Source organism: Grus americana, chromosome 27, assembly GCF_028858705.1.
Source record: "Grus americana isolate bGruAme1 chromosome 27, bGruAme1.mat, whole genome shotgun sequence".
NCBI lineage: Eukaryota > Metazoa > Chordata > Aves > Gruiformes > Gruidae > Grus > Grus americana.
Genome location: NC_072878.1, coordinates 478,810 through 495,370, shown reverse-complemented (window position 1 = coordinate 495,370; position 16,561 = coordinate 478,810). Strand labels below are relative to the sequence as shown.

Below are 16,561 nucleotides of genomic sequence, written 5' to 3'. Positions count from 1 at the left end.
GCTGTACTGGGAGCTGCACTGGGAGCTGCACTGGGAGCACTGGGCCCCCCACCTGCTGCCCGTGGTGGCCCCGTCCCCTCCAGGGCTTCTCTAGGGCCACCAAGGCGCGGTCGAGTGATGTCACCTCTCGCATCACCTCTGAGGTCACCCCACCAGCGGGCTGGGGAACGCCCACCGCTCATGGCCACGCCCCTCCCGTGGCCACGCCCCTCCCGTGGCCACACCCCTCCCCTTGAGACCACAACTCACATGGCCACGCCCCTCCCAGCGAGGCCACGCCCCCACAGCAACACTCTGCCCCTCGTGGCCACGCCCCTCCCCTCAAGGCCACGCCCCCATGGCTACACTCCTCTCCTCAAGGCCACGCCCCTCCCCTGAAGGCCACGCCCCAACCATCAAAGGCCACAACACCCCCATGGCCACGCCCCTCCCCTCAAGGCCACGCCCCTCCCCTCACGACCACGCCCCTCCCCTCACGACCACGCCCCTCCCCTCACGGCCACGCCCCTCCCCTCACGGCCTCCCGTTTCCCCCCTCCCCGTTCCCCCCCCCTCCATTAACGCCCCCGTTCCCCTCCGCCCCCCCGTTTCCCCCCCCGTTCTCCCCGGTAACCCCCTCACTCCCCTCCCCCCCCCCCCCACCTCCGCTCCCCCTGTTTCCCCCCCCCTCCCCTCCGGTTCCCCCCCACACACACACCCCCCTCCGGTACCTCACGGACCCGCCGTTCGAACCGCGCATGCGCGGCAGCGGGGCGGGATTCCCGCTCTCCGCAAGGGGCGGAGTCAGGGCGGGCTGAGGGGCGTGGCTGGGGCTGGAGGGCGTGTCCGTAGGAGAGCGGGGCGGTGCCAGCGAGTGGCACTGGTGGGCGGGACTACATTTCCCATCGTGCCCCGCGGCTGCGCAAGGGGGCGGGGTTTACCTGGCTCCTCCCCGGCCCCGTTCCCGTCAGCCCCCGCGGCCGCCGCGCGCCGTCACGATGGAGGAGCTGGGGCTGCTGGGAGAGAAGCCGCAGGTTTGGGTGGGAGTCGGGTCGGGGAGGGGGGGAGATCACGGGTGGGGACCCCCCCCAGGGACACCCCAACACCCCCCGGCTGTGGGTGCCGCCACCCATCGCTGCGTCACCCCGCTAGGGCCGGGCGCTCTGCCCATCGCCGGGTGCCCCCCCCCCACACACACACACACTTCCGGGTTACCCCCCACTTCCGGGTTACCCCCACTTCCGGGTGCCCCCCCCATTTCGGGGTGATCCCCCACCACCACCCCTGGGTGCCCCCCCCCACCCTCACCCAGGTCTCCCCACAATCTGGGTGCCCCCTGCCCTTGCCTGGGTGCTCCCCCCCACCCCTGGGTGCCCCTCCTCAATCTCTGGGTCCCCCCCACCCCTGGGTGCCCCCCCTCCCTTGGGTGCCCCCCCCCAATCTCTGGGTGCCCCCCACCCACCCCTGAGTCCCCTCCCATCTCTGGGTGCTCCCCCCCACCCCTGGGTGTCCCCTCCAGTCTCTGGGTCCCCCCCCTCAATCTCTGGGTGCCCTCACCCCTGGGTGCCCCCCCCCCTCCCTTGGGTGCCCCCCCCTTAATCTCTGAGTGCCCCACACACCCCTGGGCCTCCCCCCCACCCTTGGGTCCCTTCCCCAATTGCTGGGTGCCCCCCCCCCCCAATCTCTGGGTGCCCCACCACCACCCTTGGGTCTCCCCTCAATCTCTGGGTGCCCCACCCCCACCCCTGGGTCCCCCCCAATCTCTGGGTGCCCCACCCACCCTTGGGTCTCCCCCCACCCCTGGGTCCCCCCCAATCTCTGGGTGCCCCACCACCACCACCCTTGGGTCTCCCCCCACCCTTGGGTCCCCCCCAATCTCTGGGTGTCATCGTCCCCCCCCCTTAGGTGCCCCCCAATCTCTGGGTGTCCCCCCCCCACCCTTGGGTGACCCCCAATCTCTGGGTGCCCCCCCTCAATCTCCATCCCCCCCCCAGGATGAGCTGCCCGCTCTGGCCACCCCTCGCCCCCCCACCGCTCTGTCCTTCCTGGTGCCAGAACCTGAGGACCTGGAGGACCTCTACAGCCGCTACAAGGTAGGTCCAGGCAGGAGGAGAAGGTCCAGGCAGGAGGAGAAGGTCCAGGCAGGAGGAGGTGAGGAGCAACTCGGACCCCCCCCTGATCTCCAAATGTCCCAGCAGAAGCTGCAGCAGGAGCTGGAGTTCCTGGAAGTGCAGGAGGAGTACATCAAGGATGAGCAGAAGAACCTGAAGAAGGAGTTCCTCCACGCCCAGGAGGAGGTGAAGAGGATCCAGAGCATCCCCTTGGTCATCGGGCAGTTCCTGGAGGCCGTCGATCAGAACACGGCCATCGTGGGATCCACCACCGGTGGGGAGGGTGGCATGGGGATGGAGGTGGGCGTGGGGATGGAGGTGGGCGTGGGGATGGAGGTGGGCGTGGGGTGGTGAGGACGTGGGGATGGAGGTGGGCGTAGGGTGGTGAGGACGTGGGGATGGAGGTGGCCACGGGGTAGGGATGCAGGGATGGAGATGGGCATGGGGTGGTGGGGATGTGGGGATGGAGGTGGCCATGGGGTCTGGGGTGATGGGGACGTGAGGATGGAGGTGGGCGTGGGGTGGTGGGGATGTGGGGATGGAGGTGGCCACGGGGTGGTGGGGACATAGGGATGGAGGTGGGCATGGGGTGGTGGGGATGTAGGGACAAAGGTGACCATGGGGTAGGGTGGTGGGGATGTGGAGATGGGTGTGAAGGGTTGGGACTGGTCATGGGGAGTCTGGTTTGATGAGGACGTAGTGATGGGCACGGAGTGTTGGGTTTTCCCACCACCATGGCCACAGGGTGGTCTGGTGCGGTGGGCACGTGGGGATGGGTGTGGGGGGGTCTTGGGTGATGGGGACATGTGGATGGATGCGGAAGGTTGAAGGTGGCCACGTGGGGTTTGGTGTGGTGAGGACATAGGGATGGGCGTGGAGGATTGGGGGTGGCCATGGGGTGGTCAGGTGTGGTGGGCACGTGAGGATGGATGTGGAAGGTTGGGTTTTTCCACCACCACGGCCATGAGGTGGTCTGGTGTGGTGGGGACGTGAGGATGAGCATGGAAGGTTGAAGGTGGCCATGAGGGGTCAGGTGTGGTGGGGACGTGGGGATGGATATGAGCAGTTGGGGATGGCTGTAAGAAGACTCATCTGGTGGGGACGGACATGGAAAGTTGAGGACGTGGTGGTTTTGGGGGTGACACATGGGGACACCTCATCCTTGTCCTCTTCCCACAGGCTCCAACTACTACGTGAGGATCTTGAGCACCATCGACCGGGAGCTGCTGAAGCCCAACGCCTCGGTGGCCCTGCACAAGCACAGCAACGCGCTGGTGGACGTCCTCCCACCCGAGGCCGACAGCAGCATCATGATGCTGACGTCAGGTGGGCCACCACCTCCTGGGGTCAACGCTGTGGGTGGTGGGACCAAGGACCTTCTCAGCAGGTTCATGGGTTCTGTCAGGTTGGGGAGATGCCACGGTGCTGCGAGTTGGAGCTTTTCTTTAGAGGAACCTTCAGCTGGATGTGGTCCAGGTCTACCTAGAAGGGGGTGGTGGGTCTCCATCCTTGGACGTCCCTCACCCGGGTCAGATCCTGAGCTCCTCGTTCTGGTTTGCAGATGTTTTGTGGAGAAGGTTAGACCAGGGACTTCTTGTCCCTGTTGTGTCAGGAGAGCAGAGCTGTGGCTAAGGTCTGCATGGGTCGTGGGTCTCCATCGTTGGAGACAACGTGAGCATTGGACAAGATGTGGTTGGAAAGACTGAGGTTGGACCAGGGACCTCCTGTCCCTGGTGTCCCAAGTGATCTGCTCTGGTTAGAGATGATTTTGCAGAGAAGGTTGGACCTGTTGTCACAGGTGGACAGAGCCAGGGCTTGGGACGTAGACGGGTGGTGGGTCTCCATCTTTGGAAGACATCCAGCCCTCACCTGGGCAAGGTCCTGAGCACCCCACCTTGGTCAGAGAAGTTTTGGAGGAGAGATTGGACCAGGGACTTGCTGTCCTGAGGGGTTGGAGCCACGACCAAGGGTGGTGGGTGGTGGAGTTGGCCAACCGTCACCTAGACAAGGTCCCAAGTGACCTGCTGTGGTTGGAGATGCGACCTGCTGTGGTTGGAGACGTGACCTGCTGCGGTTGGAGATGTTTTGGGGAGGAGGTTGGACCAGGAAGCTCTTGTCCTTGTTGTCACGTCAGGATGGAAGCCTGGATGGGGTGGTGGGTCTCCATCCTTGGAGCTACCCAACCTAGGCAAGATCCCCAAGTGACCTCATCTGGTTGGGGCTGTTCTGTGGTGGCCAAGGTTGCCCCCAGCATTCTCCAAAGCCCTCGGCCACCGCTGGTGGCCCCTGTTGATGACCCGTCTCCATTCCAGACCAGAAGCCGGACGTGATGTACGCCGACATCGGGGGCATGGACATCCAGAAGCAGGAGGTGCGGGAGGCCGTGGAGCTGCCCCTCACCCACTTTGAGCTCTACAAGCAGGTGTGACCACGTAGCACCCATGGGTGGGGGGTGACACGGGACCCTTGGTGACCCGTGACGTCACCCTTGGGTGTCATGTCCCCACCTAGATCGGCATTGACCCCCCACGGGGCGTCCTCATGTACGGACCTCCCGGTTGCGGCAAGACCATGTTGGCCAAGGCCGTGGCCCACCACACCACAGGTGGGGGCACCTTGGGGTGTTGGGGGCACCTGTGGTGGGTGGTGGGATCCTCGGGGGAATGGTGGGATGGTTGGGTTGGTGGGGGTGGACCTCAGGGTGCTGGGGTCACCACTGAGTGGTGGTGAGGTCTTTGGGTTGGTGGTGCTGGACCTCGGGTTGATGGTGGTGGACCTCAAGGTGCTGGGGTCACCACTGAGTGGTGGTGGTGTCTTTGGGTTGGTGGTGGTGGACCTCAGGGGGGTGGGGTGGACCTCAGGGTGCTGGGGTCACCATTGGGGGGTGGTGGTGTCTTTGGGTTGGTAGTGGTGGACCTTGGGGTGGTGGTGGTAGACCTTGGGGTGCTGGGGTCACCATTGGGTGGTGGTGGGGTCTTTGGGGTGCTGTGGGGGACACCACAGGGTGCTGGTGGGATCCACGGGGTCATGGTGGGGTTACCCATGGGATGGTCATGGAGTTCTTGGGGTGCTGGTATGGTTCTGGGGGCACCTGGGGCTGGTGGGGGCACCTCAGGGTGTTGGTGAGGTCCTTGGGGTGCTGGTGGGCTCCTTGGGCTGCAGAGGGCACTCTAGGGTTCTCAGGGTACCCCAGGGTGCTGGTGGGTTCCTTGGGGTGCTGGTGGGTTCCTTGGGCTGCTGAGGGCACCCTAAGGTGCTGGTGGGCTCCTTGGGGTTCTGAGGGCACCTAGGGGTGCTGGTGGGCTCCTTGGGGTGCTGGTGGGCTCCTTGGGCCGCAGAGGGCACCCCGGGGTGCTGGTGGGCTCCTTGGGGTGCTGGTGGCCAGGGGAGATCTGGGGGTGCTCCGTGGGGCACCCTCACCCAGACGCAAGGTCCCAGCCCCTGCGGGTGCCCCCAGCCGCCTTCATCCGGGTGGTGGGCTCGGAGTTCGTGCAGAAGTACCTGGGGGAAGGTCCTCGCATGGTGCGCGACGTCTTCCGCCTGGCCAAGGAGAACGCCCCTGCCATCATCTTCATCGACGAGATCGACGCCATCGCCACCAAGCGCTTCGACGCCCAGACCGGGGGTGAGGGGACACGGGGACCCTGTGGTGGAGTTTGGGGACCTCTTGGTGGTCCTTGGGGCTTGGGTGGGGATCAGGAACCTTCTGGAGAATTTCATGGTGGGGTTCAGGGACCCCTTGGTGGTCTTTGGGGCTTGGGTGGGGGTCAGGAACCCTCTGGAGAACCCCATGGTGGAGTGTGGGGACCCCTTGGTGGTCCTTGGGGCTTGGGTGGGAGCAAGGAACCCTCTGGAGAACCCCATGGTGGAGTTTGGGGACCCCTTGGTGGTCCCTGGGGCTTGGGTGGGGGTCAGGAACCCTCTGGAGAACTTCATGGTGGGGTTCAGGGACCCCTTGGTGGTCTTTGGGGCTTGGGTGGGGGTCAGGAACCCTCTGGAGAACTTCATGGTGGGGTTCAGGGACCTTCCTGGTGTCCCCTGGTCTCTGGGGCTGGGGAGATACCCTGGGGTGGGGGTCAAGGTCAGGGTGGGTTCTTGGGAGGGTGATGGGTGCTGGTGGCATCCCTTGGGTCTCAGCACCCAACCCACCACATCCGTGTCCCCCTACACTCTTCCACCGCAGCCGACCGGGAGGTTCAACGCATCCTCCTGGAGCTCCTCAACCAGATGGACGGCTTCGACCAGAACGTCAATGTCAAGGTGAGGATCCCATGGGTGCTGGAAGGATCCCTTGGGTGCTGGAAGGGTCACCATGGTGATGGTGACACCCATGTCCATGTGTCCCCACCCCAGGTGATCATGGCCACCAACCGAGCAGACACCTTGGACCCGGCGTTGTTGCGTCCTGGTCGGTTGGATCGGAAAATTGAATTCCCGTTGCCCGACCGACGTCAGAAACGTCTCATCTTCTCCACCATCACCGGCAAGATGAACCTCTCGGAGGAGGTGGACCTCGAGGACTGTATCTGGTGACACGTGGGGACACCATGGGGTGGGGAGGGCGGCGAGGTTGGGGTCACCGCCAAGGTGGGATCTCCCCTGGGGTGGGCTGAAGAGGTGGAGATCCCATGGGGACATCAAGGAGAGGTTGAGGACATCATGGGGACATCAGGGACTTCGTAGGGACATCAGGGAGAGGTTGGGGACCTCATGGGGACATCAGGGAGAGGTTGAGGACATCATGGGGACATCAGGGACTTCATGGGGAAGTCAAGGAGAGGTTGGGGACATCATGGGGACATCAAGGACTTCGTAGGGACATCAGGGAGAGGTTGGAGACCTCATGGGGACATTGGGGACTTCACAGGGACATCAGGGAGGGGTTGGGGACATCATGGGGACATCAGGGAGAGGTTGGGGACATCAGGGAAGGTTGTAGACATCAGGAACCCTGGGGAGATGTCAGGGTTGAGGACTTCATGGGGACATCAGGAAGAGTTGGGGACATCAGGGACCTCATGGGGACATCAGAGAGATGTCGGGGTTGGGGACCTCATGGGCAACTTCAGGGGATATCAGGAAGGGTTGGGGACATCAGGAACCCCAGGGAGATGTCATGGTTGGGGACCCCATGGGGACATCAGTGACATCATGGACCCATGGGGCCATCGGAGACCCAAGGGGACATCAGGAACCCTAGGGAGATGTTGGGGAGGTTTGGGGACATCAGGGACCCCCATGGGGACATTGGTGACCTCAGAGCACGCTGGTGGGGTGGCCTGGGGACCTCAGGGACATCAAGGAGAGGACATTTCCTTCACCACCACCCCCCCAAGATGTGGCACGTCCGGACAAGATCTCAGGGGCGGACATCAACTCCATCTGCCAGGAGGTGGGTGACACGAGGTGACATGGGTGTCACCTCCCTTCTGGGGTGGGTGACATGGGTGACGCTTGGACGTGTCCCCACGGGTGACACGGTGGCCTGTCCCCAGGGTGGCATGCTGGCCGTGCGGGAGAACCGGTACATCGTGTTGGCCAAGGACTTTGAGAAGGCCTACAAGACCGTCATCAAGAAGGACGAGCAGGAGCACGAGTTCTACAAGTGACGAGTTGGGGACCTTGGGGACAACCAGGTCACCACCCCAATAAACCTCAACGTTACCCCCATCCCCCAAAGACGTCTGCGTGGGGACAATCGTGGGGAGGTCCGTGGAGCTCTCTGGGGACATGGGGGTGGCCTTGGGGACAACCTTGGGGATGTGAAGGTGGCCATGGGGCCACCTGAGAACATCCTTGGGGACATGGGGATGGCCTTGGGGACAACCTTGGGGACATGAAGGTGGCCGTGGGGCCACCTGAAAACATCCTTGGGGACATGGAGGTTGCCTTGGGAACATGAGGACAACCTTGGGGACATGAAGGTGGCTGTGGGGCCATCTGAGAACATCCATAGGGACAACTTTGGGGACGTGGAAACGTCCTTGGGGACATGGAGATGTCCATCATAATGATCTTGGGGACATGGGGACAACCTTGGGGACATGGAAACATCCATGGGGACATGTGGACGGCCTTGGGGACACAGGCAGCCTTGGGATGTCCATGGAGGCATCTGGGGACGTCCTTGGGGACAACATTGGGGACATGAAGGTGTCCATGGGGCCACCTGAGAACATCCATGGGGACGTGAGGATGTCCATGGGGACACAAGGACAACCTTGGGGACACGGGGACAACCTTGGGGACACAGAGACAGCTGTGAGATGTCCATGGAACCACGTGGGGACACGGGGACAGCCATGGGGACAACCTTGGGGATGTGAAGGTGGCCATGGGGCCACCTGAGAACATCCATGGGGACAGTCTTGGGGACAGGGAGGTGGCCCTGGGGACAAGGAGACATCCATGGGGATGGTCTTGGGGACATGGGGACAAGCTGGGGGACATGGGGACGTCCATGAGGCCACCTGAGAACGTCCATGAGGACATGAGGGTGGCTTTGGGTACAACCTTGGGGACGTCCATGGGACCGCCTGAGAACATCCTTGGGGACATGGGGATGGCCTTGGGGACATGGGGACAACCTGGAGACCTGGAGATGTCTGTGGGGACAACCTTGGGGACATGGGGACATCCATGGGGCCACCTGAGAACATCCTTGGGGACATGGAAGTGGCCCTGGGGACATGGGGTGGCCCTGGGGACATGGGGATGTCCATGGGACCACATTGAGGACATCCATGGGGACACGGGGACAACCTTGGGGACATGAAAGTGTCCATGGGGACACCTGAGAACATCCATGGGGACAATCTTGGGGACATGGGGACGTCCATGAAGCCACCTGAGAACGTCCATGGAGACCACCTTGAGGACATGAGGTGGCATTGGGGACCTGGGGACAACCTTGGGGACCTGAAAGTGTCCATGGGGCCACCTGAGAACATCCATGGGGCCACGGGGACAGTCGTGGGGATATGGAGGTGGCCGTGGGGACAGGGGGTGGCCTTGGGGATGTGCAGACAACCTTGGGAACATGGAGGTGGCCACGGTGCCACCTGAGAAGATCCATGGGGAGGCCTTGGGGACATGGGGACAACCTTGGGGACACGAGGACATATATGGGGCCACCTGAGAACATCCATGGAGATCACCTCGAGGACATGGGGGTGGCCTTGGAGACATGGGGACAACCTTGGGGACATGAGGACATCCATGGGGCCACCTGAGAACATCCATGGAGACCACCTCGAGGACCTGGGGGTGGCCTTGGGGACCTGGGGACAACCTTGGGGACCTCGATGTGTCCATGGGGCCACCTGAGAAGGTCCACGGGGACCTGGGGGTGGCCTTGGGGACCTGGGGACAACCTTGGGGACCTCGGGACAACCTTGGGGACCTCGACGTGTCCATGGGGCCACCTGAGAAGGTCCATGGGGACCTGGGGGTGGCCTTGGGGACAACCTTGGGGACCTGGAGGTGGCCACGGTGCCACCTGAGAAGGTCCATGGGGACACGGGGTGGCCCGGGGGGGAGGGGTTGGGGGCGGGGCTTCGCGCTGCGGCCCCGCCCCTCGTTGCGTCACGCCCGGCCCCCTCCTCCTTCCACTTCCCCCCCCCCTCGGGCGCCGCACTGCGCCGGGCCGAGCGGAGCCGAACCCGAGCCGAATCCGAACCGAGAAGAGCCGAAGCTAACCCGAACGCGGCCCGAGCGGAGCCGAAGCTAACCCGAACCCGGCCCGAGCGGAGCCGAAGCCAAGAAACACACACACACACACACACACACACACCCTCCCCTCACCTCCCCAAAGCGGGGCCGGCCATGCCTTGAACCGGCTTCTCCGTCCCGTCCCGGGCCGAAGCTCCTCGTCCCCGTCCCCTTCCCCTCCCCGCCCCCCCGTCCCCCTCATCCTCCTCCGAGGGACCCAGGAGTCCGGCGGGGGAGGGGCCCATGGCCCAGGAAGGGGGTTGAGGGGGGACGGTGAGGCGCTGAGGAGCGGGACAGGCCCGGCCGGAGAGATCCGAACCCGATCGGAGAGATCCGAACCCGATCGGAGAGACCCGAAATCGATCGGAGAGACCCGAACTCAAGCCCGAACCCAACTGAAGACAGCCGAACCGAGGCCGAACTGGGTCGAACTCTGCCGGAGACAGCCGAACTGAGCCGAACCGAGACCGAACCGATCCCGAATCTAGCCGAACCCGGTTGAAGACAACCGAACCGGGTCGGAAACAACCGAACCGAGCCCGAACTGAGCCGAACCCATCCGAAAAGAACCGAACCGGGCCCGCCATGTTGTTCCCCGGCCTCTCGCTTTTCCTCGGTCTCCTCATGGGTGAGTGCGGCCGGGCCGGGCCCCCTCGGTGTCCCCTGACCCCCCCTCGGTGTCCCCTGACCCCCCCTAGTGTCCCCTGGCCCCCCATAGTGTCCCCTGACCCCCCAAGTGTCACCTCCACCCCCCCAAATGTCCCCTGTCTCTCTCCTAAGTGTCCCCTCACGCCCCTCAGTGCCCCCTGACACCCCCAAGTGTCCCCGGACCCCCCCAAGTGTCCCCGGACCCCCCCCAACTGTCACTCCCCCCCCCCGGTGTCCTCTGTCCCCCCTCAATGGCCCTTCTGTCCCCCCCCAATGTCCCCTGTCCCCCTGCAGTGTCACCCCCCCCCCCCAGTGCCACCCCTGTGGTGTCCCCTGTCCCCCCCCAGTGCCACCCCTCCTTGGTGTCCCCTTTACCCCCCCTTGGTGTCTCCTGTCCCCCCACCCTTCATGTCCCTGTCCCCCTGCAGTGTCACACCCCCCCCATTGCCACCCCTGTGGTGTCCCCTGTCCCCCCTCCAGTGCCACCCCCCCTTGGTGTCCCCTTCCGCCCCCCCTTGGTGTCCCCTGTCGTGTCCCCCCCCATGTGCCACCCACGCTGTCCCCTTCCCGGCCCCTGTCACCTCCGCAGTGTCACCCTCCCCCCCACCCCCCCCCCCCGCGGTGTCACCTGTCTCTGCCGCAGTCCCAGTGCCACCCCCCCCAGTGCCACCAGTGTCCCCTTCCCCCCCACACCCAGCGCTGCTGCGGGGTCCCCTGTGTCCCCCAGGTGCCACCGCAGGGTCCCTTGCCCCCCCCCAGTGTCCCCTGTCCCCCCCCAGCGTCCCCTGCCCCCCATAAATGCCACCACAGTGTCCCCTGTCCCCCCCAAGTGCCACCGCAGGGTCCCCTGCCCCCCACAGTGTCCCCTGTCCCCCCTCAAATGTCACTGCAGTGTCCCCTGTCCCCCCCAAGTGCCACCGCAGGGTCCCCTGCCCCCCCCAGCAAGTGCCACCAGTATCCTGTGTCCCCCCCAAGTGCCACCCCAGTGTCCCCTGCCCCCCCCAGTGTCCCCTGTCCCCCCTCAAATGTCACTGCAGTGTCCCCTGTCCCCCCCAAAGTGCCACCCCAGTGTCTCCTGTCTCCCCCCAGTGTCCCCTGTCCCCCCCAAGTGCCATTGTGGGGTTCTCTGTGCCCCCCCAAATGCCACCGCAGTGTCCCCGGTCCCGCCCCCCAATGTCCCCTGTCCCCCCAAATGCCACCGCAGGGTCCCCTCTCTGGCCCCCCCAGTGTCACCTGCCCCCCCTGGTGCCATTGTGGGGTCCCCTGTCCCCCCCCACGTGCCACCAGTGTCCCCTGTGCCCCCCCAAATGCCACCACAGTGTCCCCTGCCCCCCAATGTCCCCTGTGCCCCCCCAAATGCCACCGTAGGGTCTCCGTCCCCCCCCAAGTGCCACCAGTATCCACCAGTGTCCCCTGCCCCCCCCCTCCATTGCCACCAGTGTCCCCTGTCCCCCCTCCCCAGTTTGGGGGAGCGGGGGGCTGGGATTGTCCCCTATGTCCCCCCCCACCCCAATTTTGGGGGGACCAGAGGGGTGTCCCCAATTTTGGCGTTCCAGGGGGTGTCCCCTTGGTGTGTCCCCCCCCACTTTTGGGGGGGTCACTGGCTGGTGGAGCCGGGGGGGGTGGGGGGTGTATGTCAGGGGACCCCAAATCCTCGGGGGTCCTGTAAACTGGGGGTGACCCCTCCGGGTGTCGTCCCCCCCTCCCAGCCGGGGGGGCCCAGGGGGGGTGCGTGGAGGTGGCTTCGGGGACGGAGGCGGTTTTGGGGGCCCCCTTCCGCCTGCTCTGCATCGCCTGCAAGCGCCGCAGCGAGACCCCCGCCCAGGCCGAGGGCGAGTGGTTCTTCCGTCCCGAGGGGGCCCCCCACTTCCAGAAGGTACTGGGAGGGACTGGGAGGGATTAGGGGGGCACTGGGAGGGACTGGGAGGGATTAGGGGGGCACTGGGGGGGATTAGGGGGGCACTGGGAGGGACTGGGAGGCCACCAGGAGGGACTGGGAGGGATTAGGGGGGGCACTGGGAGGCACTGGGAGAGACTGAGAAGGCTTAGGGGGAGCACTGGGTGGCTACTGGAAGGCACTGGGAGGCACTGGGAGGGACTGGGAGGGTAGTAAGGGGGCACTGGGGGGCTCTGAGAGGCACTGGAGGGTTACTGGGAGGGACTGGGAGGAGCACTCGGGGTTACTGGGAGGATAGTAAGGGGGCACTGGGGGTTACTGGGAGGCACTGGGGGGTTACTGGGAGGATGCTGGGGGTTACTGGGAGGCACTGGTTCCCACTGGTGTGCCCTTCCCCCCCAGCTCCTGCACTCCAGCCCGGAGGAGGGGCAGTGGGTCCCTTCCAGGGGTTACTGGGAGGCACTGGGGGTTACTGGGAGGCCCTGGGGGGTTACCGAGGGGTTACTGGAGGATCCTGGGGGTTACTGGGAGGCACTGGGTGTTACTGGGAGGCACTGGTCTGACTCCCCCCCCAGCTCCTGCACTCCAGCCCGGAGGAGGGGCAGTGGGTGGCCCTGGGTCCCTTCCAGGGGTTACTGGGAGGCACTGGGGGGTTACCGAGGGGTTACTGGGATGATACTGGGGGTTACTGGGAGGCACTGGGGGGTTACTGAGGGGTTACTGGGATGATACTGGGGGTTACTGGGAGGCACTGGGTGTTACTGGGAGGCACTGGGGGGTTACCGAGGGGTTACTGGGAGGCACTGGGCGTTACTGGGAGGCACTGGGTGTTACTGGGAGGCACTGGTCTGAGCCCCCCCCAGCTCCTGCACTCCAGCCCGGAGGAGGGGCAGTGGGTCCCTTCCAGGGGTTACTGGGAGGCACTGGGGGTTACTGGGAGGCCCTGGGGGGTTACCGAGGGGTTACTGGGATGATACTGGGGGTTACTGGGAGGCACTGGGTGTTACTGGGAGGCACTGGTCTGAGTCTCCCCCCAGCTCCTGCACTCCAGCCCAGAGGAGGGGCAGTGGGTGGCCCCCGGCCTGTTCCAGGGGTTACTGGGAGGCACTGGGTGTTACTGGGAGGCACTGGGGGTTACCGGGAGGCACTGGGGGGTTACCGAGGGGTTACTGGGAGGCACTGGGTGTTACTGGGAGGCACTGGTCTGACTCCCCCCCCAGCTCCTGCACTCCAGCCCAGAGGAGGGGCAGTGGGTGGCCCCCGGCCTGTTCCAGGGGTTACTGGGAGGCACTGGGTGTTACTGGGAGGCACTGGGGGTTACCGGGAGGCACTGGGGGGTTACCGAGGGGTTACTGGGAGGCACTGGGTGTTACTGGGAGGCACTGGTCTGAGTCTCCCCCCAGCTCCTGCACTCCAGCCCAGAGGAGGGGCAGTGGGTGGCCCCCGGCCTGTTCCAGGGGTTACTGGGAGGCACTGGGTGTTACTGGGAGGCACTGGGGGTTACCGGGAGGCACTGGGGGGTTACCGAGGGGTTACTGGGAGGCACTGGGTGTTACTGGGAGGCACTGGGTGTTACTGGGAGGCACTGGTCTGACTCCCCCCCCAGCTCCTGCACTCCAGCCCAGAGGAGGGGCAGTGGGTGGCCCCCGGCCTGTTCCAGGGGTTACTGGGAGGCACTGGGTGTTACTGGGAGGCACTGGGGGTTACTGGGAGGCACTGGTCTGACTCCCCCCCCAGATCCTGCACTACAGCCCGGAGGAGGGGCAGTGGGTGGCCCCCGGCCTGTTCCAGGGGTTACTGGGAGGCACTGGGTGTTACTGGGAGGCACTGGGGGTTACTGGGAGGCACTGGTCTGACTCCCCCCCCAGATCCTGCACTACAGCCCGGAGGAGGGGCAGTGGGTGGCCCCCGGCCCGTTCCAGGGGGTGCTGGCCTGGAACGGCTCGCGGGGCACGCGGGACCTGCAGGACCTCTCGGTGCGGCTCTCGGCCGTGGGGCGGCCCCACGCCGGGCTCTACGTGTGCCGCCTGCGCCGCAACCTCACCTTCGAGGGCTACGTCTACAGCCTGGCCCGCAACAAGACCCTGCGGCTGGCCGTCGTGGACACGGGTGGGAGGGGACGGGGCTTGGGTGGGGGTGGGCGTTGGGGGGAGGTTGGGGAGGGAGGGGGGCAATGGGGATGCGTAAGGGAGGCTTTAAAGGGGCGGGGTTTGTGGAGGGGGCGTGGCTTGGAGGGGGCGTGGTTAGGGAGGGGCGGGGCTTGGGGGCTTGGGTGGAGGTTGGGGAGGGAGGGGGCAATGGGGATGGGTAAGGGAGGCTTTAAAGGGGTGGGGTTTAGGGGGTGTGGCTTGGAGGGGGTGTGGCTTTGGAGGGGGCGGGGCTTGGGTTTGGGAGGGGGCAATGGGAAGGGGTAATGGGCTTTAAAGGGGCGGGGTTTGGGGAGGGGGCGTGGCTTGGAGGGGGCGTGGTTAGGGGGGCGGGGCTTGGGTGGGCGGGGCTTGGGGGCTTGGGTGGAGGTTGGGGAGGGAGGGGGCAATGGGGATGGGTAAGGGAGGCTTTAAAGGGGCGGGGTTTAGGGGGTGTGGCTTGGAGGGGGTGTGGCTTTGGAGGGGGCGGGGCTTGGGTTTGGGGGGGGCAATGGGAAGGGGTAATGGGCTTTAAAGGGGCAGGGTTTGGGGAGGGGGTGTGGCTTGGAGGGGCGGGGCTTGGGTTTGGGAGGGGGCAATGGGAAGGGGTAATGGGCTTTAAAGGGGCGGGGTTTGGGGAGGGGGTGTGGCTTGGAGGGGCGGGGCTTGGGTTTGGGAAGGGGTAATGGGCTTTAAAGGGGCGGGGTTTGGGGAGGGGGTGTGGCTTGGAGGGGGTGTGGCTTTGGAGGGGCGGGGCTTGGCTTTGGAGGGGGCAATGGGAAGGGGTAATAGGCTTTAAAGGGGCGGGGTTTGGGGAGGGGGTGTGGCTTTGAGGGGTGTGGCTTTGGAGGGGGTGTGGCTTTGGAGGGGCGGGGCTTGAGGCAATGGGAATGGGGAGGGGTGTGGGGTAATGGGGGGCTTTAAAGGGGTGAGGTTTGGGGGCGTGGCTTGGAGGGGGTGTGGTTAGGGAGGGGGCGGGGGTTGGGGGCTTGGGTGGGGTTTGGGGAGGGGGGCAATGGGGATGGGTAATGGGCTTTAAAGGGGCGGGGGTTAGGGAGGGGGTGTGGCTTTGGAGGGGGTGTGGTTGGGGGTGTGGCTTTGGAGGGGGTGTGGTTAGGGAGGGGGTGGGGCTTTGGAGGGGCGGGGCTTGGGGTTTGGGGAGGGAGGGGCAATGGGGATGGGTAAGGGGGCTTTAAAGGGGTAGGGTTTGGGAGGGGGCGTGGCTTTGGAGGGGTGTGGTTAGGGGGTGTGGCTTTGGGGGGTTGGGGGGCAATGGGGAGGGGTGTGGGGTAAAGGGGGCTTTACAGGGGTGAGGTTTGGGGAGGGGGTGTGGCTTGGAGGGGGTGTGGCTTGGGTTTGGGAGGGGGCAATGGGAAGGGGTAATGGGCTTTAAAGGGGCGGGGTTTGGGGAGGGGGTGTGGCTCGGAGGGGGTGTGGCTTTGGAGGGGGTGTGGCTTTGGAGGGGGTGTGGTTAGGGAGGGGGTGGGGCTTTGGGGGGTTTGGGGGGCAATGGGGAGGGGTGTGGGGTAAAGGGGGCTTTAAAGGGGTGAGGTTTGGGGAGGGGGTGTGGCTTGGAGGGGGTGTGGCTTGGGTGGGCGGGGCTTGGAGGGGCGGCTTGGGGCTGAGATGGGTGTGGGGTACGTAGGTGGTCTGAGGGGGCGGGGCTTAGCCACGCTATGGAAATCGAGGGCGGGGCTTGCTGCAAGGGGGCGTGGCTACACAAGGGGGCACGGCAGGGCAGGTGGGGTTTGGGGCGGGGTGGGCGGGGTTTGGGGCAGGGGTGGGCGGGGTTTGGGGTGGGGTGGGCGTGTCCGGTCCGTCAGGGCGCGGGTTGGATCCCCGGGGCCGGCAGCGCGGCGGGACCTGGCGTCGATCGTGTCGGAGATCCTGATGTACGTGCTGATCGTGGTGCTGACCCTCTGGCTGGCGGCCGAGATGCTCTACTGCTACCGCAAGGTGGCGGCCGCGGCCCCGCCCCCCGACAGCGCGTGAGTGGGGGCGGGGCTCGGCCGGGAGGGGGCGGGGGCTGGGGAGGGGGCGGGGGCTGGGGAGGGGGCGGGGGCTGGGGAGAGGGGGTGGGGTCTGCAGGGG

General features: G+C 65.6%; 2 protein-coding genes across 3 annotated transcripts; both read left to right on the top strand.

Moving 5' to 3' along the window:
- Positions 1-906: 906 nt before the first annotated feature.
- On the top strand, positions 907-7,759 carry PSMC4 (proteasome 26S subunit, ATPase 4). 2 transcript variants are annotated; one of them, XM_054804966.1, is made up of 11 exons: positions 907-1,012; positions 1,973-2,071; positions 2,177-2,363; positions 3,269-3,415; positions 4,402-4,511; positions 4,601-4,694; positions 5,547-5,714; positions 6,273-6,349; positions 6,443-6,611; positions 7,426-7,481; positions 7,585-7,759. In XM_054804966.1, the coding sequence occupies exons 1-11, from the start codon at positions 977-979 to the stop codon at positions 7,696-7,698; spliced, it is 1,257 nt and encodes a 418-aa protein (XP_054660941.1). In that variant the 5' UTR covers positions 907-976; the 3' UTR covers positions 7,699-7,759. The 2 variants fall into 2 exon arrangements, with proteins under 2 accessions (XP_054660941.1, XP_054660940.1); XM_054804965.1 differs by having other exon boundaries at positions 959-1,018.
- Positions 7,760-9,720: 1,961 nt separating this feature from the next.
- SCN1B (sodium voltage-gated channel beta subunit 1) lies at positions 9,721-16,462 on the top strand. Its single transcript, XM_054804964.1, has 4 exons — positions 9,721-10,427; positions 12,157-12,323; positions 14,213-14,453; positions 16,323-16,462. Exons 1-4 carry the CDS (start codon positions 10,385-10,387, stop codon positions 16,460-16,462), a joined length of 591 nt encoding a protein of 196 aa, XP_054660939.1. The 5' UTR covers positions 9,721-10,384.
- The last annotated feature ends 99 nt before the right edge of the window (positions 16,463-16,561 follow it).

Excerpts from the sequence above, each read along its gene's own strand:
- PSMC4 (XM_054804965.1), top strand. The coding sequence starts at position 977 with ATGGAGGAGCTGGGGCTGCTGGGAGAGAAGCCGCAGGTTTGG. Across the intron at positions 4,512-4,600 it reads ACTTTGAGCTCTACAAGCAG|ATCGGCATTGACCCCCCACG; the intron begins GTGTGACCACGT and ends GTCCCCACCTAG. Across the intron at positions 4,695-5,546 it reads CGTGGCCCACCACACCACAG|CCGCCTTCATCCGGGTGGTG; the intron begins GTGGGGGCACCT and ends GGGTGCCCCCAG.
- SCN1B (XM_054804964.1), top strand. The coding sequence starts at position 10,385 with ATGTTGTTCCCCGGCCTCTCGCTTTTCCTCGGTCTCCTCATGG. Across the intron at positions 10,428-12,156 it reads TTTCCTCGGTCTCCTCATGG|CCGGGGGGGCCCAGGGGGGG; the intron begins GTGAGTGCGGCC and ends CCCCCCTCCCAG. Across the intron at positions 14,454-16,322 it reads GCTGGCCGTCGTGGACACGG|CGCGGCGGGACCTGGCGTCG; the intron begins GTGGGAGGGGAC and ends CGGGGCCGGCAG.